Here is a 27688-nt window from a genome sequence, read left to right as displayed (position 1 = left end):
GGCTTGTCATATTTGGTGAAGGGGCTGTGACTCTAAAGAAATCTCATAATCTACAATGCCTCTACTTTGCTCAACCAATAAAAGTTTGCAGTTGGCTTCAGTTGCCTATAAATTTCTGTTCTTTTGACTAATTGCTACATGTTCTTAGTTTTAAAAGCTTCCTTGTAAAGAATGACATCTATTAGAACTTAGCCCTGTTTCAATGAATTTCCTAATTTAATAAAATGAGATTCAAGGTACGTGCAATGAATATGACAAAAATACCTTTCATGAAAATACATTTAAAACATACTTTGGCTGTTACTACTCCTATATTTGAGAAATCTTGTATTCCTCCTTCCCCTCATTTTATATTGCTTTAAAACCTTAATTACAAGTTACTGGACATCAGAAAATCATTAAATTACCATGTATTGAGCAACAATATAAAATGTGTCATGTGTTATTCTGCATCACTGAATTTAGTTTCACAATATATAAATTTTCAATTACTTTTTGAAGATTTTAGATTTTTCACTCAGTTTTTTTTATTCTAAGGATTTAACATGTAAAATCTGTAAAAGTATATTTAGATACATCCATGGATTTGAGTTTTTTGTATATACATATATACACTGTAGCTTAGGAAAGATGCAGTTTTCTAGTATTGGCACAATAAAAGTATAATACCTGATAATTAAATTCAATGAAGAAATTAATTTTTTGAATTCAATGGACTGCAACAGCAAAATTGACAGAAGAAAGGTTGCAGAAGATGTTCTGGTTAGTTGTAACGGAGTTTAACATGAAAGAAAGAAACTGCAGTCTTAAAGTGCAATTACTATTGTGCAGTCATGTCAGGCCTTAGATCAGACTGGATGAAGTTCAAAGAAGTGAGTGCTGTTCATGATTCAAAGACAGGAAAGCATGAGGAAATAAGAGCTCTCAGGCATTCAAGTGCATCAAGAAAATAAATGTCCTTAATTTTGTCTTAAAAATGCCCTTTTTCTTTGCCATTTTCATGAATCCCAAGTCCTATATTGCCCTGATCTGAGATATTTCAAAATGCTCTTCTAGCTGAGAATGTCCAAGTGTGGCACAGTATAAATAGTCAGTATTATGGCCAGCACAAATGCACAGGAATTCCTTGCTGATGCTCCACTGTTATACCATCCTAGTATGTTTTCTTCTAATGTTCCTTCTATTCTTGGGGCTGCTGATGTGCATTGAATTAAGGGCATTTGATAGGAGGTGGCTCTTTTTTCTGGTCTGTCTGGGCTAGATCCATCACTAGGCCTCTGGCCATTATATAGCAAGTATCTCCCTCTGGCATCCTGCTCCATTTTGAAGATCTCATATTCTGTGTGAGGCAGACGGATTCCCAAAGCAATACAGCCATTTGTGTGAGTTACATCTTGCTGCACCCCAACTTGCCAGGATCCTTCTGCTCCACACTCATTTCCGTTGAAGACATTCAGAAGAGACGCTGTAGCTATATCCATGGGAGTAACTTTCATATGATTCACTGCAAATAGAAGAAGCTGTTCATTACATTTTGAAGTATAGCAATTAACAGCATAGTTCAGTCTTGATTTATAACTTGATGCTATTTGTGAAAATGATCCAAATCCTTACATTAAAAAACATGCTTTTTTCTTTTAAACTGGGCTTTTATACATTAAAATTGATGTAATAGATCTACAGTTAGTTTGCTTCAAAGGAGTTACAACACTTGCCCATCTATTCCAGCATCCTATTTCCAACAGTAGTCAGCAAGGCATTTTCAAAAAGTCAACTATTCCACTTTTTCTTTCCTTTTAAGTAACTGGTTTTCAGATACTACTTTGTAGACCTGGGGATTCCATTAGCATTCGTTACTAACACCTATTAGCAGAGCTATCCTCTATCAATGTGACTAATATTTAAAGGTGCCTAAATTACAAGCTATCACATCTTGCAGCAGCATTGGTATGCACCAAGTGAAAATATTCTCAGATGTCATAAAAAGCAAAGTACAGATTTTATTTGTAGTATTTTGTCCACTGGATTTTTTGTTAGTGCTGTTGCACTAATTAACAAAAGCACTGTAACCAATTTGTAGGCTGTACAAATATTTAGCTTAAAAATAATCACATTTTTACCAAATTAAAAATTAAGCAGAGTATCTTGCAATATTGTGTGGATATTCCCAATATCTTTTATTTTTTAGAATTTTTAGAAGTAAGGCTAAAAAGAATGCTTTGAGGGCAACTAAAATGTCACCTGTCCATCTTTTATGTCTGGACATTATTATTTGTTTCTGCTTCTCTACTTCTTTATTGCTCCAGTCAGGGCTATTGTAATGAATACAGTGACTTGACTAAGAACAAACAGCTGATCTGAGAAATGGCAGTGCTTCCCCAAGTGGCCATCTGGACAATTCCAACCAAGTGGAAAAGCATATTATTGCCCATCCCTGAATAACTGCTGAAAAACTCTGATGCAGTGGGGACAGGATGCTTTTCATGCAGCTAAAGACACTGTTCCTTTTAGGTCCATCTTCATTACGTCTTTCAAAGTATTTCCAAATTGTAGCTACTCAGTGTATGCTTAGAAATATGCCTATGCAGAACAATCTAAAAACAACTAAAAGGAATTAGTCTCTGTTCGTGACAGCAATGGATTAGTATTCTAGTTCCTAAGATGCAAACAAGTGGCATAACTTTTTTTGCTGCATTAATCATGACAACCATAATAGTCTAGTGATCTATGAATAATATATGATGTCCCTGGAACACTGCATAACAATTTTGTTGTAGCTGTGCCCTGCTGAGTCTGAAATTCCAGAGGTCACCAACCTGCATCCAATATGTGTGGATTTTGTGCAGCCAGAAAAGCCATGAGCTGCCAGTTTTGAGCGCGTTTTGTTCATAAACAAGTATTTCAACGAAGTATTTTTTTAGAATTTTAATACGCACAGTGTTTATAAATATATAATTGTGTTACTTGTTACTACCAAAGTTTTGTGTGTGTCCATCTGAGTAGAGTGCACACTTGAAACTTTCCTATGTGTGTGGGTATTTGCATTTGATTTCAATGGAGGGAGTTGACTGAAATACAGAAAACAAGCTTTTAGGAGAAAATGTTACAAGAAAGTTTTACGTGCAAAAGATATATTGTATATAGTCATTCAACTGCAAAGATCCATGAGTTCAATTCCCGGTAGAGAGTTTGAACCCCACAGTATAACATCTGGCTACCCACATCTGACAATTCCCAATAAGAATGAGACCAGTAACATGGTGCTTCCTGGTGTCAATGTAACTCATTTTAAACTGGCACTGGAGTGAAACTATGAGCATTACTGCTCAAACTTCCTCATGTAATTTTCCTTAACTTAGGTACAAATAACAACTCCTTCATAACTTACTCATGAGATTAAGTCCTGAAACTGCTAGAACCATTAGAGTTTTGATCTGATGCTCAGACTATATTAATGAAGTTTTTAAATGTATGCTTAAAACTACCAGCTTGAAAAACAAGGGATTCATATCCTCTGCATGGGTCTCATGCTGCTATTTTGTTGAAAATTCTATTATGCTTCTATTTGCCCCTTAATACACCATTTACTGCAAACACCACTTGGGGGGAAAATGCAGTCTATTTCTTGGGAAATTGGATCGGGAACAAAGCCCTATGGCTTCTTTTATTAGAACAAAGTAGCAGGATAAAGAAAGCTTTCGTTTAAAAAATGTGATAAATGTAATTTGCAGTTTGGTCTTAACTATGCATATACAACTCTGCATATGAAATCCTACCATTTCATCTCTTTTGCTGGCAAGGAGAGCAAAGTGGAATACATTTATTTCCCTTCCCCCCATTCCTCATCCTCCCCCAAGCAATCAGTATGTACATAGCAATGTTTTCATATGCTGTAATTCTACTTTTTTCTAAAATAGACATGTAATTCAACAAATTCATACATTTTACAAATTTAGAATCAGACCATAAAATAAACGTACTAAGTGTAGAGATAGAGATATATCTACTCATTAGAGGCCACTATATTGACAATTTTTGACTTATTTTTGGAACTGTTAAGTGCTTGAACCACTCATTTTTAAAAATGCAAACTATAGCAGCTCAGGGTTGACACATAACTATCCCATGAAAAAAAAGAGAATGTTCCATTTGAAAAACTGATTTCTTGGTAGGGAAGTTGAAGATAAAAATTTTCTGTTGCTTAATGCCCCTGGTCCAGGCAAGCTTGTAAGGTGGTGTTTATGGAAATATTGTGGGGAGAGGATGATGCAAAACTTCACTTAAATTTAAAAATTGTTCTGTAACAAATTGGAACTAAAATCACATAGAATGACAATCCCATTAACATCATATATTATCCTCTTTTGAGCCTTCATCTGGCATAATTTCATGAGGAAAAGATAATCTATAAGCACCAGTGTCTTACAGAAACAAACTTGATTTATTTGAACCAAGTTATCTTGAACCTGAGAAGACTGACTAGATTTAACTGAAATGATTTTAGTTTTTACTTCCAGCTGAACTGAATAGTCTCCCTTAAAAGGATTCTCAAGCAAACAGAAATTGGCTCCATTCAATTCTGGATGGGAAAATCATATATAAAAACTCATCAAACCCCAACAAAAAACATCTTTTTATGTCATTAGCAATACAGATGTAATTTCATTTTAAAAGTTTAGTTTTACTTTATTTTACATTTATGGCAATAATGTCATAATCAGCCCTTGTGACCAATTAAGCCAGAGATGCTGTTCTATAATTAACAGGCAAAGGCTACATTTTAAATGTTGTCATGATGTCACCTGATTTTTAAAAAGGCAAAGTAAAGATGGCTAATCATCTCTGTAGACGTAGTGCTATGATGTCTTCCTGGTCCAATAGGGTGGGCAGCACTTTTGATTCAAAGGGAAAAGGGGTTTCAGCACCTGTTGGAAATGCCTGAAGCCAAATTTGCCTTTTCTCAGGATTGTGTGGTAGTGATTGTGTGATTTGTGCAGCAAAATCCTGAGAGAAGAGGTGTGTGGGTTAAGGAGCTGACAGGCATTTACCTGCATGCAGTCTGAAATCAAGGGGCTAAAACAGCTTTATTAACCTCTACACTTAAATTGTGAAAGTTGCCTCCAAAGATCTCTTTTTATTATGCCAGCCTTCTCTAACTGAGTGCCCTTCAGATATACTGGGCCTACAATTCTGCCTGAAAATGCTAGCACAGAGTTTCTCAATCTCTGTGACTGTAAGATGTGTGGGCTCCAACTCCCAGAATTTCTCAGCTGGCAGAGATCGCTGCTCTAGCAGGTGTAGCCACAATAGGTGTAGCTAGTGGGCAGGAGATTGGGAAGAACTCCCTTAAACCACTATTTCATCTCTACTTATCTTCTTCTTATGGAAAAGATAAACCTGCCCTTACCTCCTTTTCCCTTTAATATTCAATATGCTTTTTTAACTCTCCTCCCCATTTAGTTTTGCATATATGTCCTATATGCCCCCAAGACTGCCACCAAACTTCAACAATACAAATGGGCAAACAAAAGCAGTGTGATTTGCTGGTAATTTTTGACAGAAAACAAGACAAAAACAAAAAATCACAGGTGTACTAAGCCTCTCATGAAAAGTTAAAATCACTCCCCACAACCAAGAGAAGGAAATACATGCCTCAAATTCCACCTCTTCCAGTAACATTACATCACCATGCCACCCAGAATGAAAGAATCTGAATCTGAAGAGAATGGAATCTTACCTTTAAAGACAAATTCTGTTCCTCCCATCACTTTGGATGAATGCACTCCCCTGCTGTAACGGCCTTTGGCATAAATAGTGAAGGTGGGATGCTTGCAGATTGGATCAGAGTAATGATAGTAGTGACCTTCCCAGGTATTATTGTTGTCATGGAAAATGAAGTGTCTAGTAAGAAAGAGTACTTCAGGACGTACTTCACAGCGCTGGCTCACCCATTCCCCATGTAATCCAATAGTCAAATCAGCCTTTGGAGGCAAAATTGGAGGATGGTGTTCATCTGATCGATAGATGATCCTACATGCTATACAAGAATGGTCATGGTTCTGAAAGAAAGTAAAAAAAAAAAAAAAATCTGGCAAAAAGCTACAACTCATTTCATAATGTTCATAACGATTGCATATTGTATAGGTTCTGTGGGGTTCAGAAAATCTTCTATGTTCTATAATATTCATCTATATTCTGTAATATCTTTAGGCTATAAGGGACTGGATGTGGCAGAAAAAGCTGAAGCTGAATTCAGATGAGATAAAGAGTTGCTGGTGCTGATTCTGGGAGTTGAACTTTGAAATTAGGAAGATGTCCCTGACCCTTTTCCCTAAGGATCAAATTCCCTGCCTGGTGTCCCACCTAAATCTGACATTGACACATGGCAGTCACGTCACGTAAATGGCAAGGGGGGACATTTTATTAACTTCAGCTAATAAACCATAGCCAATAACCTTAAGATGGATTACTGCAATGCACTGTTTTGAACAGTGTCCAGAATCTGCAATTGGTCCAGAAGGCAGCTGGAAGGGTGATGTGGTGCTTCCTATAAGTGCTATATTAGTCCTATATTGAGGTAGCTGAACTGGTTACTAATTCCTTGTCCATTTCAAATTGTTGAGTAAGCTGTGTAAAGTTGAACAATTCAAAGACATTACAAGCACTTGTAGGGCTCTTCTTTACAACCCATTAATGTCCCCCCCCCATCCTTGAGACTGAATATTGATATAAAAGTGTTGCTCCCACAGCCTATTTTTATCATGTCTCACTACCATAGCCAGTCAATGTTGCTGACTTCAACAAGTGTAAAGCAGGACAGGTTCAGGGTAGTGATTGGTGAATTTCCTGCAGTTCTTTTCCCTCCCAAGCTGTGCCACCTACAGGTGAAGAAAACCAATCATTCAATCCTGATTGAATGGCAGAATGGAATTATAGTTTCAGGCTGTCAGTTTTATTATTCTATATTTAATATTTATTTATTTATGAGTATCTTGGAATATCAATATCTTGAAAAATATGGGAGATCAAGAGATCAATATGCCCCTCAGTGGGAATGAGTGTAGACCCTCAGTCCTTGCTCTCCATTTTCAAAAGAAAAACAAGACAGATGACTTGGCCATTATGTTGGGCTGCTGGTTGTTGAACTGAATCACCAACATGGGAAACAGTCCAAAAAGGTCAGGAACAATCAGAATTTAATAAATCTAAAGTCTTCACAGTCAAAAGTCTGCCAATACTAGAAAGAAACATCAGCAACCCCCAGGGAAAGTTGCTTATTTACAAGGCCCTTGCCTTTATTAATTAATACAAAATAATACAAGGTAAATAATACAAAAAATTCATTTAAAAGCTAGTTCAGGATTGATGGATCCAGGAACTTGTAAATGTTTTGTTGAGGCAGGGTGTGGTTCCCACCTCTTTAAAAGAGACAGTGATCAAGCTGCTCCTGAAGAAGCCAAACCTGGATCCAGTGAATGAAAACAGTTGCATGCTAGTGGTCAATATTCCCTTCCTAGGCAAGGTATTTGTGCAGGTGGTGGCTGATCAACTCCAGATTCTCTTGGATGACACTGATTTATAGATTCCTTTCAATCTGGTTTCAAGCCCAGCTATGAAACAGAAACTGCCTTGGTTGCCCTGTGGGATGATCTGTGTCAGGAAAAAGACAGGGGGATAGCAATCCTGTTGGTTCTCCTGGATCTATCAGTGTCTTTTGAAAATATTGACTATATCTTCCTGGACAGACTCTCTGAGTTGGAGGTGAAGGCCCTCTACTATGGTAGTTCCGATCCTACTTCAATGGCCATTTCCAGAAGGTGGTGCTGTGGGATTACTATTCTGCTTTATGGCAGTTGGGCTATGGAGTCCCTCAGTTTTAAAAGCTTCTAAACTCTCTTCTTTGTTATATGTAGATTTATATATGTTTTAAATTTTAAAAAGAGGAAATCAAATGAGCTTTGGTAGACAGATTCTCTTCAGAGGGTTGTTTTTTTTTGCTTTTGATGACCAAAAATCTAATATTAAAAAGTGGATTTAATGACTTTCTTTTCCAGATCCAGAAGCAAATGAGATTAGAGGTTTTAAATGTAGGTTAGTATTTGAGCTGATTTTCATCAGTGTTGCTGTGGGCAATTAGAAAAAGAAATTCAAGAAGGATAATAATTATGCACAGCCATTTTATTTTTAATGTTAGTATTGTTTTATGGTTATCTCATAAGTAATCAAAGTGCAGTTGCTCATTTGGTGAATATTTTTGCTAAGGTTTTTATTATTATCTTTTTTACCAAAAGAGATGTGAGTAACTATAATGTGATACATTTCCATGAAAAAGTGGCATATTTGCTTTCAAAATCATTACCTTCAGGAAGACTATATATATAAATGTTCATAACTGTTCTGCTGGGGTAAAAAAACAACATGGAGGCAAGTTTAATATTTTAAAAAGTAGGACATGGGAAAAATAATAAATATACTTTGCAGCCACGTGAATTCTTTCTTCAAACTGCAATCATACTTCAAACAGATGGTCTACTTTTTTAAGCCTTTTCACAGCATTCCCAATTTTTCCATTAGCTATGCTGGCTAAGCATTCTTGTAGTTAAACTTCTGGAAGGTACTTTGTTGGGGAAAGCTGCCCTATCAACCCAACATTCACTTAAATGCAGTCTGCCCCAAAAACTTCAGAGACAGATCTGTTCTTTTGCTTGAAATGTAATATTGCATCAAAAGCCTCTGGATCTGAACCAGACAGCCAGCTCTTCTGTTTTCTTAACTACATATTCATGAAAATAAAACAATTCATAACATTGCATACAATAACGTATTATAAAATAATACCACATGCTTCATTTAAATATATACTGTCCAAATTTATTCTACAAAAGATCCAGAAAGATTAATACAGTTCAACCAAGAAAGACAGTTGCTTTGCTTATAAATATTTTATATGTTCATTCAATCTTACCTTATTTTAAAAAGTAGATCACTCTAGTTATGATCATGACCAAACTAGTTATGATATTTTCATGATAAGAAAATCTTTAAAGAATAAACTAGAAGTGACCCTAAAGCATTCTGTCTAGAATTAACTGATGACAACTCTGATCTCAAATGTGGTTCCAATTGCTATGTGCATTCCTTTGAGATGTCATCAGAAAAGATGTACAGCCCTACTGTGAAACTTTAACAATATATTCTCATTTCTATGTATGTTTTGTGTATAACATAGGTCATTGAGGTGCTGTGGCTTCAGTTTTCATTATAGCTAAAATATTTAAATACCTCTTTAAATACATTATTAACTCTTCAGCTGTCATCTTTTTTTTATTTTACAAGAAACAGTCATCCAGTTCCTAGATCATGCATAGTTTAATATTGAGTGAGTACTTTAACTCTCTAAGTGGACTTTTTTGGAAATCAGGTTTTCCAAAATGAATATATGCATGTTTATATACATTATGTCATTTAGCCATTATTGTACAGTCAATGGTAAGTAAAACTCTTAAGATATGAAAAAAAAATCATAACCAGGAAAGTTGTGATAATTATAATTGTTCGACATAATTATAATAAGTAGTAGAGAAGCTTGTGGTAGCATCTTACTCAAAAGAAAACCAAATCTTTCTTACATTGGTGTATTCCGCTGCATTGGAGTAACATGATGTAAGCAAGTTACTCCACAATGCACAAGTAAATCTCTATACAATCCTAATCTCAGAGCTATGACCAGCAATACCGCTCTGTATTCTTGTCAGCTCCTCCCAAGTTCCCTTCTCCCTCCAATAGGTGTCAAAAGAGACAACTGGGGAGGCTTCTTTCCCTTAGCTGAAGTAGGAAAGTGCATTCCTCCTGCATGACCCTTTTGATCCTCCTGATCAACAAGCCAACCTGCCAGCATGCTGGAATGATCCTCAGGTTACTGTGAAGGGTACATGTACCATCACTTGAGGAACTCTACTCTAAGCTCTTGTCCCTGCTGTTAATTGCCATCATTCTGCTCCCTGCCCCCGCCAATCTTACTTTCTTTTGTTTTCTCAGCCATTTTTTCTTCTTCTTTCAGTAAAAGCCCTTTCCATTAGCACCAACCTTTTTGGGGCTTTAATCACATTTCATGGCACATATCAAAACTTATTGTAATAATGGACTGTATATGGTAGTGCATTATAAGAATTGCTGTATTAACTTATCCTGAATCAAGTATTATTCCTCCTGTTACAGACAGTTGCTCCTTTAATTCTAGCTTCTATAACTGGGTTTGTTTCATTGTGACTCATGATCGTCTAAATGGATGCCATTTCCCCCCCAAAATGAAATTGTTGAGACCCAAAGTTGCTTGAAGATTATATCTGGAGGTTGAGTCATGGCAACTTCCAAGCAGCTTCATCAAACCAAAAGAAAAGAAGTCCAGTTGCCATGACTCAACCTCCAGATAATTCCACCTAGATGACTGAGAAACTTCTTCAACATATTGAAGATTATATAAACCAATGCTGTGCATTGAGGAGGGCTGTCCATGTTCTGCTGCTTTATAACAATAATTCCTTTCAAAAGAAAAGCACTGGAGTTTACATATAATTATTACAATTTTGAGAGAAGAGATATTATCTGCTGTAGTGGCAGACTAATATTTAATTTATTTTAACAAATTATGCCTGAGTTTGCTTCCCCCACTTTCCCTTCTTCCTTTCTCTTCTTCCTTCCAGTGTGTGTGTGTGTGTGTGGGAGAGCCAGTTGCTGATCATGTGTAAGCCATTCTGAGTATATTTTGGATGAAAAGCAAGTAAAAATACTATAAAACAAATTAAGTATGCAGCATAACATGTAAAAAAAGTTAGTCAGGCCTTGAAAAATCTTATGAAATGCACTTTGAAATGGCAAACGTTAAAAAGCAATGAACTAACATATATTATTTACTGTCTCTTTTTCACAATCATTATGAAAGTCTATAGATCACACAACTTTGCCTTTACCTTAATCTACTTTTATCTTTCCTGTAGATATACAATATTTCACTTTTAATAAAATATAAAAGCTGAAATTTCCTTTCAGGTGAGTGAGTGGGTGTTTGGCCACATGGTGTATTTTTCAGTCATTCGGGAAATTGTGCAACATATTCTCCTGCTACTATCAGGCAGATTTTAAAGAGCAGAAACTTTTGAGAGTATGGATCAATGCTTCCTTGCCACCAAGGAAGATATTCTGCTAAGCAGCAATGTCTGCAGGATCTTGCTGATTTCATTAAAATGACAAAAGCAGTATTGATGCATTCTGCCAGCAAGCTCCATCCCTTTTGTACATGTACTTGACACTGCAACACCCCTATGAAAGAGGCAGGGCTTGTGTCATGACCCTGCAGTGCTGCTTTCATCATTTTGATCCCCACTTCCCCCTCCAGATGTGACTGTTGAAAAGGAATATATTGACATATTGCATCCTTATTTATAAATAAAATATTTAAAACATGAAACAAATTTGATCCTACAAGTCTGAAAGCCTTTTTAAGAACAAGATGCAAGTTGGAAAGTGACAACATGGGTGATAAGCCAGCAAAGGGAAAATAACAGTTTGCTGGTCAGACAGGAAGAGGTAACAGTGAGGATAATAAAGCCTAGAAGACAAACGGACAGACAAGATAAGCAACCCTGATAAGGAATACAAGTGAGAATTAGACAAAGCCTGCATGGGACCTGGACTTAAGTTCTGGGCCAAGCATTTTCAGTTTTAAAAACATGCTTCATTTATACGCCTTGGAAATACAACTGAAACATTCACATACCTTGGCATTTTGGAGTGGAGGTTGATAACTGGATGGACGATAATACATCCTTTGAGCAGGATCCGTGTGGATGTCTCCAAGAAACAGTTCTTCTACTAAGTGATCTAAATTATGGTGCAGGTATTGTTTCTCTACTCGAATCAGCTGAAGTTCATGCATAGCAAAATTCAGTGCTTTTGTGCACTCATAGCCATTCTCTTCTTTCCATAAATCATAGCTCACATTCTGCTCCCAAGCTTTATCTTCTGGTACAAATCCAGGACATGTACGGTTCACCAACTGGTTTAGTTTATCAGCTACTGCCTCGTTGTGGCAGATGATCTGAATGTTATGCAACTGATAATCAGCTTCAGTTCCTCCTCGAATAATCCAGGATGCTTGACGAAGGCGGACTTTACCACGGATAACTAAGGTATAGATTGGGTTTGTACACCGATTGCTTCCATAGTAAAACTGGTAAGCTTTAAATGTATTATTATGGTAGAATCTGTAGGATCTTGTGATGAATTCTGGACCTGCTCTAACTTCACAACTGTAGTCAAATAGGAAAAAAAACTTTGTTAAGTTATGAAATTATAAAACATCAGTTATTTTGAAAAGAGGTTCTAGTATTAATAATGTTATTCATGTATCTATAAACAACATATTCACAGTATTCTCAATAATGATAATTAGAATACTTAAGCTTTAATGTTTCCTACATGTAACAATATTTGCTTTGATTTCTTAACAGAGCACTTCAGATAAGTGCCTTTTATTTCTCTTGCTACTTGTTACACTGCATTTTGTTTTCCTCTTTTATATATTGTTTATTTATTTATATTAAGAGTTCAGATTCATGGTATCTGTTCTATTCCAACTTCTCACAATACAAATATTTTGTTTAATGGCAATTCTGTAAAGATATTTCACCACATTCCTATAAAAAGACTGAACCCCATCTGCCAAATTTTAGATCAGTAGCATATAGAATATGTTACAAAATAAACTCCAATTATTATATATCAAATAGTTTTATAAAGATTATAACTGCAAGAGATGGCATATGAAATGAACCCCTACCAATTTGTCTATTTTTATAAGTAGGAAGGAATTTACCTAAGTAATGGGCTTCTATAGCTTCTACCAGAACTTTTTAATGACTTGAATGAAGATTGCTATTTATTGAAGTAATTGTCCCATTAACTTTAATTGTGGTTTTTGCCTGAATAAGCACTGCAGGATTAGGCTTGAAGGGAACTGCATATCCAGAGAATAATCCTAAAAAAATAATTTAGACTATATAGGTATATACTGTAAAAAAAGACTATAAAATAAATATCTTACTCTAAAAGAACATCTATGATGTCAATTAAGCATTTATACATGCTTGGGTTGTCAACTAAAACTCGATAATTTCAATTTATAAATGAATTTGCTTGTACAAATGTCACATGAAAAGGCATGAAATCATGAATTTATTCACAAGATCCTACAATATTTATGTTCTAACCCAAGAACAGCACATGAATAAGCAAAATATTTTCTGCTATGCTGCAGTTTCCAAGTAAGGAAGACCGAAAATATTTGAAATGGCTTAAACACAGATTGTGGTCACAAAATTCTGCAGTCCAATCACAACAGCTATATGTTACAATAAGAACTGACTTTGATACTATATATTACTGAGTCGAGAGAGAGAGAGAGAGAGAGAGGATACTGCTATTAATGAAAGGGGAGGAAAAAATTAATGCACCCAAATCCTTTAACTGATTGCAAGTTAAAGCATTTTAGCCTGTAGTGTTTTCCAATATTATCATTTTATCTGTCTATAATCTTACCCAGTCGAGACCCAATGTCCCTCAATTATGGGTGGCATCTGTACTGTGATCCGAGCTCCATTGTGAAGATGTTTCAGCATATGATGACACTGTGATTCCTTGAAAGTTCGCCATGCACTCTTTTCTAATGACTGAGGATGAGTCCTGCTGTCGTGAAGCACAGAACCTTCTCCCAGCCCTGAGTAATCAAAGAAGAAACATAAACATTCTGGTGAATTTAAATTAATAAAAATAAATATATAAAAGATGAGTTCCAGTTACTGGCAATGGGAGATACTGTATATACATCTTCACATGTGAATGCAGGCCTCTAGATAGAAAAATGTATTATGACCATTTGCTTGAAATGGAGATGATCAGTGAAATTTTTGAGAGACTGCAGAAACATTACTAAAACTTGACTGATGGATTCTAATCCTTGGATCCTACAAATAGTGAATTACATACATGCTATTGCTACATTTGGTGAAATGAAGATGATTCAAAGACAAAGAATAAACTGAAAAAAATATATAAGCGAAACCTTGTGCAATGCCCAGCTTCCAAATTTATCAACCTGGGGATGCCAAAATCAGCTGAAACCAATTCTAGAAATTCCTTTTTGTTAATAAATGAGTGCAAGCCTATCTGCATATTCCAACTATTCTTTCTCATGCATAAACCAATGTCACATGTATAATATAGACATACATACAGTATTGTGCAAAAGTTTTAGGCAGGTGTGAAAAAATGCTGTAAAGTAAGAATGCTTTCAAAAATATATATTGTAATTGTTTATGTTTATCAATTTACAAAATGCAAAGTGAGCGAACAGAAGAGAAATCCAAATCAAATCAATATTTGGTGTGACCACCCTTTGCCTTCAAAACAGCATCAATTCCTCTAGGTACACTTGCACACAGTTTTTGAAGGAACTCGGCAGGTAGGTTGTTCCAAACATCTTGGAGAACTAACCACAGATCTCTGTGGATGTAGGCTGCCTCAGATCCTCCTGTCTCTTCATGTAATCCCAGACAGACTCGATGATGTTGAGATCAGGGCTTTGTGGGGGCCAAACCATCGGTTCCAGGACTCCTTGTTCTTCTTTATGCTGAAGATAGTTCTTAATGACATTGGCTGTATGTTTGGGGTCGTTGTCCTGCTGCAGAATAAACTGGGGGCCAATCACATGCCTCCCTGATGGTATGGCATGATGGATAAGTATCTGCCTGTATTTCTCAGCATTGAGGACACCATTGATCCTGAACAAGTCTCCAACTCCATTTGCAGAAATGCAGTCCCAAACCTGCAAGGAACCTCCCCCATGCTTCACTGTTGCCTGCAGACACTCATTCCTGTACCACTCTCCAGCCATTCAGCGAACAAACTGCTTCCTGCTACAGCCAAATATTTCACATTTTGACTCATCAATCCAGAGCACCTGCTGCCATTTTTCTGCACCCCAGTTCCTATAATTTCGTGCATAGTTGAGACGCTTAGCCTTGTTTCCACATCAGGAATATGGCTTTTTGGCTGCAATTCTTCCATGAAGACCACTTCTGGCCAGACTTCTCCAGACAGTAGATGGGTATACCTGGGTCCCACTGATTTCTGCCAGTTCTGTGCTGATGGCACTGCTGGACATCTTCCAATATTGAAGGGAAGTAAGCATGATGTGACTTCCATCTGCTGCATTAAGCTTCCTTGGCCAACCACTGCATCTACGGTCCTCAACACTGCCCATTTCTTTGTGTTTCTTCAAAACAGCTTGAACAGTACATCTTAAAACCCCAGCCTGCTTTGAAATTTTTGCCTGGGAGAGACCTTGCTGATGCAGTATAACTACCTTGTGTCTTGTTGCTGTGCTCAGTCTTGCCATGATGTATGACCTGTGACATGAAACTGTCTTCCACAACCTCACCTTAGTAGCAGAGTTTGGTTGTTCCTCACCCAGTTTTAAGCCTCCTACACAGCTGTTTCTGTTTCAGTTAATGACTGTGTTTCAACCTACATATGAAATTGATGATCATTAGCACCTGCTTGGTATAATTGGTTAATCATACACCTGACTCTAATCCTACAAGATCCCTGATTTTGTGCAAGTGTACAAAGTGTGCAGGTGTAAGAATTGATGCTGGTTTGAAGCCAAAGGGTAGTCACACCAAAGATTGATTTGATTTAGATTTCTCTTCTGTTTGCCCACTTTGCATTTTGTAAATTGATAAACATAAACAATTACAATATATATTTTTGAAAGCATTCTTACTTTACAGCATTTTTTCATATTGCCTAAAACTTTTGCACAGTACTGTACATATTTTGTCCTCCCTCCTGGCAGAAACAACAAAAGGAAGAAGAAAAAAAGGGAATGGGGATAGGATAAGGGAAGAAAGAGAAACAGAAAGGGAGGGAGGGAGGCAAAAGAAGATGAGGCAAGGAAAAGTGGAAACCAGGCAGGGAAGGAAAGAAAAGAGACACCTGTTTAGGATTTAAAAAAGGGTTAAATTCGGTAGGCAAACAGCCCCTTTGAAGCTACAGCTAACCTTCAAAGGCAGCAGAGGCATCTGCTGGGCCTTTTTCACCTCATAGTAATTCCTCTATTTTCAACACCCCCTTTCTATTTTCATTATCCCTAACAATTCTGAAAATTCAAGTTGTTTCTGACTGCAGATCCAAATTTCTTCATCTGTATACATTTAAATTTCTTGTTTATGCTAGAATGTGTTTAGAAATTAGCTTTTATATAGATTTGGATAAGCTACAGTAGGATTTCATTACTTTCTAGACAGCACTGATTAGTTAATCACTGTATAAGGAAAACCAACTCTTTATGCTCTATTGTATACTTTATATATAGTATACAATATCCTGTGAAAACTCTTCATTCTGTAAATACATTTTAAAAAATTCTAGACCCCCTTCAAAGTTGAGATACAGAACTGTCATTTAATCTTTTTCCCATTTCATTTCTAAAATTCTGAAACTGAGGGAAATCTGAATTTATACAATATACCAAATTTAAAACATAAAAACTATATGAAAACATATATGATATATTCACACCCAATATATGTACGGATTTCAATATTATACTCAGGCTACAAATACTTATGCAAGGAACATCTGAATAAGCATGTATAAGTTGGCACTGTGCAATTATGGGCATATCTTTTGATGTGGAAAACCATTGTTCAGGTAGCCCCAGGTAAAGAACACCCAGATTACAGATGACCCATAGCTAAGAATGGAGCCTACTGTAGCAAAATTTGAGTTAAATACACAATAGTATTTAACACAAAATCAAATGATTTGAGTTAAATACACAATAGTTCAAGTTCATTACACAATACTACTTTTACCGTATTATACAATAATACTGTTCCGGCTTACATACAAATTCGACTTAAGGACAGACCTTGGGAACGGAACTCGTTCTTAAGCTGGGGACTACCTGTGTAAATTTTCCACTAGCTATCCTAATCACACTGCAAAAGATGTACAATTATGAGAATTTAATATCTCACTGCCAAGCAAATATTTCTGCTTTTAGTTTTACTTTACTCATTCTAAACATCAAAAAGAGAAAGATTTTGTAAAATTGTTAATAGATTAGATAGGAAACCATACGACACAACTGAATATTGAAGGATATATATAAATAAATAATAGTTCAGTTAATGTTTATTGAGCACATTGGGGATTGCAAATGAAAGCAATATTACATATTGAAAATCCTGTGTTACATAAAGGACTATTAAAATAGGTGCAGTTTGGCCATTTCTCTGATACTGGAGTTTCTGCTACATGAATCAAGTGGAAGGTTTAGTTGCCTTGAAATTTCTAGTTACAGTGCTACCTCGGGATACGAACGCCTCTACTAACGAACTTTTCGGGTTACGACCAGCTCCGGCCGCAAAAATTTACCTCGATGTGCAAACTCCGCCTCGGGGTACGGTCATTTTTCCGCCCTGACACGTGGTCTGCGGCCATTTTTCTGCCCGACACGTGGTCCGCGGCCATTTTTCCGCCCCTGACACGTGGTCTGCGGCCATTTTCCCGCTGCGCGGCGCCCGGCCATTTTCCCGCTGCGCTGCGCAGCATCCAGCTGTTTTCCCGCCCCTGACGCATGGTCCGCGGACGCCAGAACGGATTAACGGTAATTACATTGAACCTTATGGGAAAATTTGCTTCGGGGTGTGACCAAATTCGGAGGGCAGAACGGATTAACCGGATTTACATTGAACCCTATGGGGAAATTTGCGTCGGGTTACGACCAACTCGGGATACGCCCAGAGTCACAGAACGGATTAAGTTCGTATCCCGAGGTACCACTGTATATGCAATGGGTTTTTTCGTTCCCCTACATCCCAAATCATTGATGAAATAACTTGTCATGCCCTAGGATATGTTTGTTGCCATACTGCACTTGTTCATGATCTTTGGTGGGCTGAGATGGGGTGGAACATCCATCATAGCCCTCCTTCATCTGTCATAGACCTTCAATAACATCAATCATGATATCCTTCTGGATCCGCTTAGGATGTTGGGAGTGGGGAGGGGATGGTGTTACAATGGTTTTCCTCCTCCCTCTGGGGCTGGTTCCAATCAAATTTTGGTAGGGGGAGAGGTCTAGTTCTAGGTCTTTGCTTTGTGGAGTTCTCCAGGGCCATACTCTCTCCCCACTTTTACTTAACATTTACATGAAGCCTCTAGATGAGGTTGTTCATTAGTATGGGGTAAGAATCATCAATATGCTGATGATACTCAGTTGTACATCTTTACCTCTGGCCAACCATGTGATGCCACCTAGGTTCTTTCCCAGTGTCTGGAGTTTATGAGGATCTGGATGAAGAACAGGTTTCGAAACCAAGTGGCTGTGGGTTTAGAGATCCCCAGATTTGACTACTTTCCATCATTAGTTCTGGATGGGGTAGTGCTTCCCCAGATAGAACTGATACACATTTGGGGATCCTCCTGGACTCACAGCTCCTATATGAACAGCAGGTGGTTGCTATGGCCAGGAAAACCTTTCAACAAGCCTATGTTGTGCACTAATTGCACCAGCTCCTGGATCAGGAAGTCCTGCTCATGATCCCCCATGCTTGGTCACCTCCCCTTTGGACTACTGCAATGCAAACAACATTGAAATATCCTTGAAGACCACTTGGAAGCTACGAGTGGTCCAGAATGCGGCAGTGTGATTACCTTGGGGAGCTCTTCTCCCAGGCATTGGACTAGGATGTTAGACAAGCCTGTTCTGTAAGGGTTAAGAGAGTGATTGTGATTGACCTTAGATGTCTTTTTTAATTTATTTTGTTGACTTTTATTTGTTTTTCATTTGATGTTAGCTGCTGAAAGTCACAACTGTGAGTTGGACAGCCATACAAACTGATTAATAAATTAATTAATAAGGTAGTAACCCTACTTAAACCAGTAAGATGGGAGATTGCACAATGTTGGAAAAAACAGTATGGAAATTTCCATATGGAGCTGGTTTATGAATGTTTCATGGAGCTTTTAAAGACAGTAGCTCATCAGAGCCAAGTTATTAAAGGACAATCAGATGCTCTTCTGAAATCCTGTACCTATTTGAAATATATGTGTCAACAGATATTTCAGTATACATCCCTCAAATAACATCCCTCCCTTTGGAAGGAATTAGTATAAAATGGAACAACATCAACACTGAGCAAGGGTAGAAACAGGTACTGGAGAATGGCTAACTATTTATGTTATATTTTGCTTTGTAATGTCTATATTCTTATGTTTTCTTGCTTATGTTTAAACCTGTGATTGTGATGCAAACATATTCAAGGAAAAACGTTTATAAAAGGGGAGGAGCTACAGCTCAGTGATAGAGCACACGGTCTCCACATAAAAGATTTTAAATTCAACCCGTAGTAGGACTATAAAAACTCTGGCCTGAAAAGAAGGTCTGTTTTCAGTCAGCGTTGATATTCCTTAGCTTAGATTATTACTAAGACCCAGTTAAGATGCTGGCCTAGAACCCAGGAGGCTGTGAGTTCTAGGCCACCCTTCGGCATGAAAGCCAGCTGGGTGACTTTGGGCCAGTAGCTCTGTCTCAGTACAACCCACCTCATAGGGTTGTTGTTATGGGGAAATAGGATGCAGGAGTATTAAGTATGTTCGATGCCTTGAGTTATCTATCTATCTATCTATCTATCTATCTATCTATCTATCTATCTATCTATCTCACAATAAAAACCTAATAATAATAATAATCAGCTAAGTGGACATAGAATGAACAGAATGCAGCAGTTTTCTGTGTCCTGTTAAAGTCTTTAGCAGAGGTTGTAAGATAATTTAGTAATAATCTTCCAAAATTTAAATAATGTAGATGAAAATGCTTTAATTTCAATTGTTCAAATATTTAGTTTGCACATATTTTATCACCAACAGAAAAAAGTTTTTCACAGCCCGTATCCTTAGTATACAACTAACAAGATGTTAGCAACATTGTTATATTACATAAGAAAATCTTCAATCAATACGGATATTTATATGCTTAGAAGATCACGTAATAACTAAATATAAAACACAAATTTTGACAGAATTACATATTAGAATTAGACTATAGACTATTACTATAGTTTAACAGAAGTTACTTTCCAAGATTAATGGATGTTTGAAATAATAATTTCACTGAAAATACAAGAGTGGTCCTTACTTTGATACCTGTGCAACCTAAATTCTAATTCTTAATATTGGATTCTTAATACATGTTAATGTTCTGTTTATGAAAAAAAAGGGGGGGAGGTGAGAGCCTGCTTGGTGTAGTAGTTAAAGCACTGAGCTAGAAACTAGGAGACTGTGAGTTCTAGTTCTACTTCAGGCACAAAGCCAGCTGGGTGACTTTGGACCAGTCATTCTCTCTCAGCCTTAGGAAGGAGGCAATGGCAATCCCTTCCGAAAATGTTGCCAAGAAAACTGCAGGGATTTGTCCATGTAGTCAGATGAGTCAAGACTGACTTGAAGGCACTATATGTATGTATATATGCGGTATAGTAGTAGGCTGCCCAGACAACTTTAGATTATGCAACCTGCTATGTATACACTAAATTTATAAAGAAAAACAAAGTTCATAACAATATCAACGATGTTCACAAAAATACATTTCAAAAGCAATTATGGTATGTACTATATATGTATTTGCCATACATTCAGATATTTCATGTTAACTAGTTGGAAACTCAACATAACAGTGACAAATTTACTTTGAGAAATAAAATATAAAATAAGCAGAATTGTATTTAATGTACAAATGTTAATAATTTTGGAAGGCTACCTTATTTTATTGAAAAATAAATTAGCCTCATTGTTCTAAGTCTACTTTGCTGCTCATTTTAATCAGAATTTCTGTAGTGGAAAGATTTTAGCATTAACACGATGCAAACCTTCTTTAACATTCAATAAGTAATAAATACAGGTTTTTAAAAGTTGTTTTCTAAGTTACTGATACAGGATTCTCTCTCTCTCTCTCTATGAATTTTCTTTCATTCTTTCTTTTCTTTTCTTTCTTTTCTTTCTTTCTTAAATTTTTCAACTGCCCATCTCCCCCCAATGGGGGAACTGGGAGATTCACAACAAACATTAAAAACATAAAATATATAAATACATAAAACCTTAATTAAAAACATTACTAAAAAGAAGAAGGAAAGACCAAGAGGATTTATATTTTATTTCATTTTATAATGCCAATAGATAAAGAAATTAATTTAATTTTTAAAAAACGTAGCAGTTTTCATCTCTGTTTGATATAAACATGTATATAAATTACGGATTGCCACATATAATTCACCTTGGTCAGACAGAACTATGTAATCTAGTACCTTGCAGATTTCTTTTTCAGTTTTATCTTGGCTAACCATTTATTAATGGTAAATGCCAATACACAACAGCGTGACCCAAAAGAACAATTTAGCTTGAGTCTTCCATAGAAAAAGCAAAATGCTGAGATTGGGATGTAATATTACTATTGTGCCGCACCAATAGATGATGATGATAATGATCTTCCAGACAAGATTTTCAAGTTTTGACCAGTGGTGGAATTGGAAAAGATTCAGAGAGTATGAGTCATAGAAATAAAAGACAAAGAGTCTCCAAGTTTAGAACTGCAAAAATCAAAGACATCAGAAGTCCATTTAGATTATCTCTGCCATCCGCTTCCAACAGTGGCCTGTCAGATGCTTATAGGAAACCCACAAACAAGGCATGGGAGGCAATGTACGTTTGCTTGCAAGAAACTGTTCAGAGATACACTGCTTCTGAACATGCAAACTCCTGCATGATTATTAGGGTCAATAGTCTGACCAATCTGTTCTCCAACTATGTCAACAACTCCATTACATCTTAAGGCAAAAAGTCCTTAAATTAGTTATATATAGTATGAAGTATTTCTGTCTTCTGTCCTGAATTAATTAATTGGGTAACCCTAAATTTATATTCCACCTAACCAGCAATGTTTGAAAAATCTGTGTAAGATATTTTATACATACATACATACATGGTTATAATCAAAATAACAGAATTGCTTATAAAACCAATGAACTCAGGCCTACTACCTTTTTCAGAAATGGCTTGATTCTACTTTCCCCAAGTAACAATATACTAAATTGGATGTCTTTGGGCAGTTCATGTCAAGTTAGTAAAAAAGCCCTGTTCCATATAGCTACCACTGATTTCTAACTTTGCAACTTGATTCTAAACTTGCTTACTCAAAAGTTGTACAACAACTACCATCTCAAGCCAATATGATCAATAACAAAGCAGTCATTCTCCACTAGCAGTATATGTACCACAGGTGGTACTCAGAAGAGAGTAGGATAAGTTGCTGAGCCTGTAAATTATAAATGTAATATGTATATACATTTTACACATTAAATGTATATACACATTAAAATATCCTTTTATTTCTCCCAAGGTGGGCCCCAGGCCCTTTGATACCATGTTTCATGTATTGTACAAAACAAACAATGAGAGCCACTGATCTAAGGGACACTAGTTCAGGGGAAAAAGTGAGTTTAGACCTTTAATGACAGTAACAAAAGGCTTAAGATTCTACATACAAGAAAATGATACAGATTCTTCAGTTAGCTGCATTATATAAAAGAATAAAGGTGGCAGTTGCCTCCCTCTACAGATTCCCTTATTCATAAACAAATGTCACCAATATGAATATTACACACATTTAGCAATAAAAAAATCAACTACTCACACAGAAGAGGCCAAGCACTGCCCATCCAATTGTCTGTCCTTACTTAAATGCAAAAGGATTATGGCTTTCTATAACATTCTTCACCTCTATGTTTACTATAGCCTCAACAAACTGATTCTTTCTCCTGCCCCTTTTTTCTTTTCTCATGTTCCCAATTTGATAGTACTCTGAGGGAGGGACAAGCAAAACTCCCCATTTCAAACTCTCTTGGCAGCGGCTGTTTTGATCTGACTACTGGCCCTGATTTGTTTCACATTTCAGCCAAAGTTTAAAACAGCTCTGTAATTCTAAGCAGATGAGCCTATGAGTCTAACCCTATAATTATGCCTTCTCTCCTTACTTAGCCTCTAACTTCAAACCTTCCATTCTGACTTCTAGACTCCCAGATCAGAGAATTTTAAAGTACACCTTGGCGTCCATGCAGGTCTGTCTCAACCAGACATATTTAAACTGTCTATATATGTTGAACTGAGTTATTGGAGGAGAATAAGTACTTCTTTTGAAAGCAATCCTTTTTATCTATAAAATGACAAGATACTTAGAAGGTACAGGAGATTTTTAAAAAATTATGATGATGATGTGGTATTTCTGCTTTTGAGAGTGCCCAAACAGATGGAAAGGTATCATCTATAAGTTTTAAAAAATCTGTACAAAATCCACTGTGTGTTCAGATGCTGATGTTAAACTAATTCCTATTAATTTAATAGATACTGGACAGCTATTCAGATATTCATTCATCCAATAAAAACTTCTGTCAAAGAACATTTAGGGTAAGGTGGAAAACACGATGTTACTGGACTAGAATTCCCATCATTCATGCTAGCTGGAAATTAGAACCCAATAACTGGAGAACTCAGAGGTTCCTCAGCTATAACTTAGAATAAAATGTTAGAAACTTTTATAGACATTCTAAATTGGAGATCACCAAAGCTAGAATTATATGAAAGAACAAGCCTTGCTGCAGAATATTAGCATGGTTCTTAACAATGGTTTAGTCTATAGCTAAGGGTTTTTAAAATAAAATTTCTCAGCAAAGGCTCCTATGTAAACTTAAAAGTCCTCTTATACATTAATAATTAAAGAACAGGAAGGGAGGATAAAGAGAGTAAAGGTTCCCCTATGGTTCTATAATGATCTGGAATTAGAGGTAACAAATAAATGGGCTTGTTGCACAGTTGAATTTCTCCTTACAATCCTCTCACATATTCAAACTCCCTGAAATTTGCTTTAGTGCAAAAGGGAAGCAACAGAAAGAAGAATTTGTTCTGTGGGCAGATATCAGTCCGGCAACAGATAAAGAAACTGGATACAACCAGGCTGCAGATGTAATCAAATTATTCAGGATGGAGAAATACAACACAGACTATGAACAACTCCTGAATATTGAAGGCATAGACAATAAAATTGCAAACAGGAATTTAAAATGTGAAAAACATATTTAAAGTAATAATATAGTAATATAATGTACATTTAAGACAGAAAATCCCAATTACATGTAGACCTTGATGACATATGAAAAAGCTATGATTTTATCAAGAAGACATCAGGACTGTATCAGGGGAACATGAATACCACATTTTGCAGCAGCAGTAAAAAAAGATATAAAAGGATTGAAAATAAGATAGCTATATCATAATGCTATTACAAAGATATATGGTGTTACATCATCTGCAATTTTATGTACAGTTCTAGTTATCCCATTTCAAAAATGACATCGCAGCACTGGAAAAGATGCAAAAATGATGGAATTGTTATTATCTTCCATTTGAGAAAAGTAATGGACTTTACATTCTAGAAAATAAAATTGAAGAGGAGCATGATAGAGGTAAATTAAATCACTAATAGTAAGAAATAGCACAACACATATTAATCAACATTAAATTCAAGGCAGACCAAGAAATGCATAACATGTAGCTTATAGAATCCACCACTACAGTATGAGATTATGCCCCTGTTTTAAGATGAATTTAAAAGATTTGGCAATGACTAGGTGGAAAGTATATGTTTAAAAACAATGTGCAGTGCTCTTGGATACCAATTATTGGGGTCAAACTACAAAGGACCACTATGGGTCTCATTACTTGTTGTGGACTACTGAGCTAGGCATGGTTGGAAACAGAATGCAAACTACACAAACCCTTGGGTTGATCCTGTTGGCTACTCTTATATACATGACTTTTAGACCCCCAATTAGAACACACGTTGGGATTTCATTATTAAATGAAATGAAATGCACAATCATTTTGTTAGTGAACAATGCATCTGAAGCTAAAAACTGCTTTGGGCCAATGGTGTAATGCCGTTTTTTTCTAGATCTTGTATGCAGAAGCCAACTTGGCCTATTAAGCCCATGGGTTTATTAAGGTAGGCATTTAAGAAAATGAAAGTAGGAAGCTCTTTTATAAAACAGGCAAAAAATGAGACTATACTAATATGGATAATATCCTGATCAGATCAAACACCTTTCTCTCTACCCAAATACTGTGTTAGATCTTTCAGGATCTTATATCAAATATCATGCAACTGATTAAAAAAAACAGACTTTATAATGAATGCATCTATGTATCAATTCCTGCTTTCGAAACTGACATTTTTTAATAAAAAAAATCAGCCCAAATGTTGCATATTTAAATTATTTGCCAATGTGCCTCTTTCAGTTTTTCCAGGGAAATAAGAGACCCCTGGCTGTCATGAGAGTAGCTCCAATGAACACATCAAGGCTAACGTCTCTTAATCATTTCTACAGCAAAAAGAAAACATTTTAAATGCTGCTTTCCACCACGAGACAAAAGCTTTGAGGTGACAAAAGACAACCCATAGTTTAAAGTACAATTATTGTTATCCATAAGAACTACGCTAGCAATGTTTGCAGTTAAGATAAGAGACAGCAACTCTTAAGTTTGGCTAGAAAATGCAAGTATTGCTATTGTTACAGCAAAAATAATAAAAAGGATATTATAGACGCATTCGTGTTTCTGTCTGCATTACTTACCATGCAAGAGCAGGACTAGGAACAGGTACCCAACCAGAATGCAGCAGGGACTGGACATTTCCAGCTTTCCAACGGCTTCTCTATTCCGAACTTCTTTTCCACTCTTAAAAAAAAAATAATCTCCCGGCTTTCTTCTTTTTTGCTTTAATCCCCTTCTTCCGCACCGCTGAAGTTCTTCCAAATCCCAAGTCTTCACACGCACACTGAGCCCAACACCCACACGCTTTTTAAAAAAGACAAAACCGAGCGCGACCGCGGGTTCTGCGCAAGGATGAAGTCCAGATCCGCGCAACCCACCTGGCGGGATCCAATCCGCCCAAGCTCTCGCACCTTCCGCTCCCGACACGGGGCGAACTCCAACTGCAGAAGGCAGAGCTAGGCTCCAGCGTCTTCGGGCTTCAGTCCTCCAGCTCCCCCACCCGCCACCGACCGAAAGTTTTCAAGGGAAGGCGGTCCACCTCGTGCCGGCCGAGGCGACGGGCCCTGGGCGTGCGCCCAACTCCCAAGGCTTTCCCGGTCCTTGGCCTTCCGAAGCCGCTGCCTGCTCAGAACGTGCCTTGGGCGCCTACCGTGGTCCCTCTTTTCCAGGCGGCTTTCCCTCCGCGTCTCCTCCTGCGGCTTTTACTCTTCCTTACTGAAGTGCGGCGGCGGCGGCGGCGGCAGCGGCAGCAGCAGCAGCAGCAAGAACTACTCCCCTTCATATTTCCCTTCCAAGCCGCAACACCAGGAGGAGGGGTCTGGGTGGCCCGAGGCGGGGTGGGGCGGGGGGAACTCCTCGCCGCCTGAAACCGGACACCCTTGACTTGAAAGGAGACTACAAAGAGCGGAGAGGTTTCGAGAGTTCCCGCCCAAGCTGCGTTCCCGCCTCAGCCCTCCTTTGGTCGTAGGTACCAAACAAGTCAGGGCCTAACAGCCGATGACGTTAGAGCCAAATTTAAAAAGAAAGGGGGGGGGGAGGGTTACAGGTTCCGCCCCAAGGAAAGAGGTAGCCTTTTTGCGGCAAGAGAACAGCAGCGGGGAGATTTGTGGCATCTTTAAGCTAACCGATTTTACTACACTCCTGAGAAAAATACAGGAGACACAAGTCCCGTGTCTTGCTTCATGCCCACCGAGCAAGAATAAAACTAAATCGCCGTCCCTGGTCCTTTTCCCTGCCCGTTCAGGAGAGGGGAAAGCCCTCGGAAAACTCCACGTTTTTTCTATCCTCGCTGCCCTGGGAGTTGTGTCACTGTGACGGGAAGACAGAAAAGTGTGCAAGCAGTGGTGGGCTCCACTGTCCCATAGTTTGGGCACTGTCTCTGCATGGGACCTACCGAATTTCTGCCCAGCAAAGCAGTCCTCCATCCTCCCAGCCTATGACTGAGAAGGAATGAAAGCTATTTTTTCTTGCTCAAACAGAGAGGTGAATGAGCAGACCACCTCTGTTCGCTGGCTTCTTAATGGCTTGTGAAACCCAGTCTTGCCTAGGGGTGCCAGATGTTCAGTGTTAAATAAACACTTATTTGCACCCCACTGAGAATTGGTTGTGTTGGGATACAAATGTAATAAATAAATTTTTAAGGAGTCCCTCTTTGCTCATTATACTGGGAAAAACTACATTTTGCCCCATGATTATAGATAAGCCTATTTCAAGTTGAGCTTGACTCCAGGTGAATTCATGGACATCTCCATGTGGTTTTCTTGGTGACAGTACAGAAATGATTTGCTACTGTCATTTTCTGAAATGTTTTTTCAACTTCCCAGTCCATCCAATTATTAACTAGATCCAAACTGCCTTAGCTGTTCAAGATAAGCCAAGCTCCACTAGATGCTGTTATCTAAATATACAGTAATGGATTATAACAGTACATGCAGCATAACAAATAATCAGTTAATCGTAAATATCT

The 27688-nt window shown here is 37.3% G+C and overlaps 1 protein-coding gene across 1 annotated transcript; it reads right to left on the bottom strand.

Moving 5' to 3' along the window:
* Positions 1-296: 296 nt before the first annotated feature.
* On the bottom strand, positions 297-26535 carry APCDD1 (APC down-regulated 1). The gene is made up of 5 exons (XM_007434848.4): positions 25803-26535; positions 13597-13774; positions 11777-12308; positions 5738-6059; positions 297-1504 (listed from the first exon to the last, which is right to left on the bottom strand). Exons 1-5 carry the CDS (start codon positions 25858-25860, stop codon positions 1053-1055), a joined length of 1542 nt encoding a protein of 513 aa, XP_007434910.1. The 5' UTR covers positions 25861-26535; the 3' UTR covers positions 297-1052.
* Between the last annotated feature and the right edge of the window lie 1153 nt (positions 26536-27688).

The sequence above is a fragment of the Python bivittatus genome, unplaced genomic scaffold, assembly GCF_059951505.1.
Source record: "Python bivittatus isolate LINGU-HERP-01145 unplaced genomic scaffold, Pbiv_v1 ctg000840_np1212, whole genome shotgun sequence".
Lineage (NCBI taxonomy): Eukaryota > Metazoa > Chordata > Lepidosauria > Squamata > Pythonidae > Python > Python bivittatus.
Note: the sequence above shows the minus strand (reverse complement) of the source record. Positions and strands in the feature narration are given on the sequence as shown.

Bases quoted from the DNA above. Each gene is read 5' to 3' on its own strand.
- APCDD1 (XM_007434848.4), bottom strand. From the start codon at position 25,860: ATGTCCAGTCCCTGCTGCATTCTGGTTGGGTACCTGTTCCTAGTCCTG. The intron at 13,775-25,802 runs GTAAGTAATGCA...TTGATTACTCAG, and splicing joins CCTAGTCCTGCTCTTGCATG to GGCTGGGAGAAGGTTCTGTG. The intron at 6,060-11,776 runs GTATGTGAATGT...ACTTTCTTTCAG, and splicing joins CTCCACTCCAAAATGCCAAG to AACCATGACCATTCTTGTAT.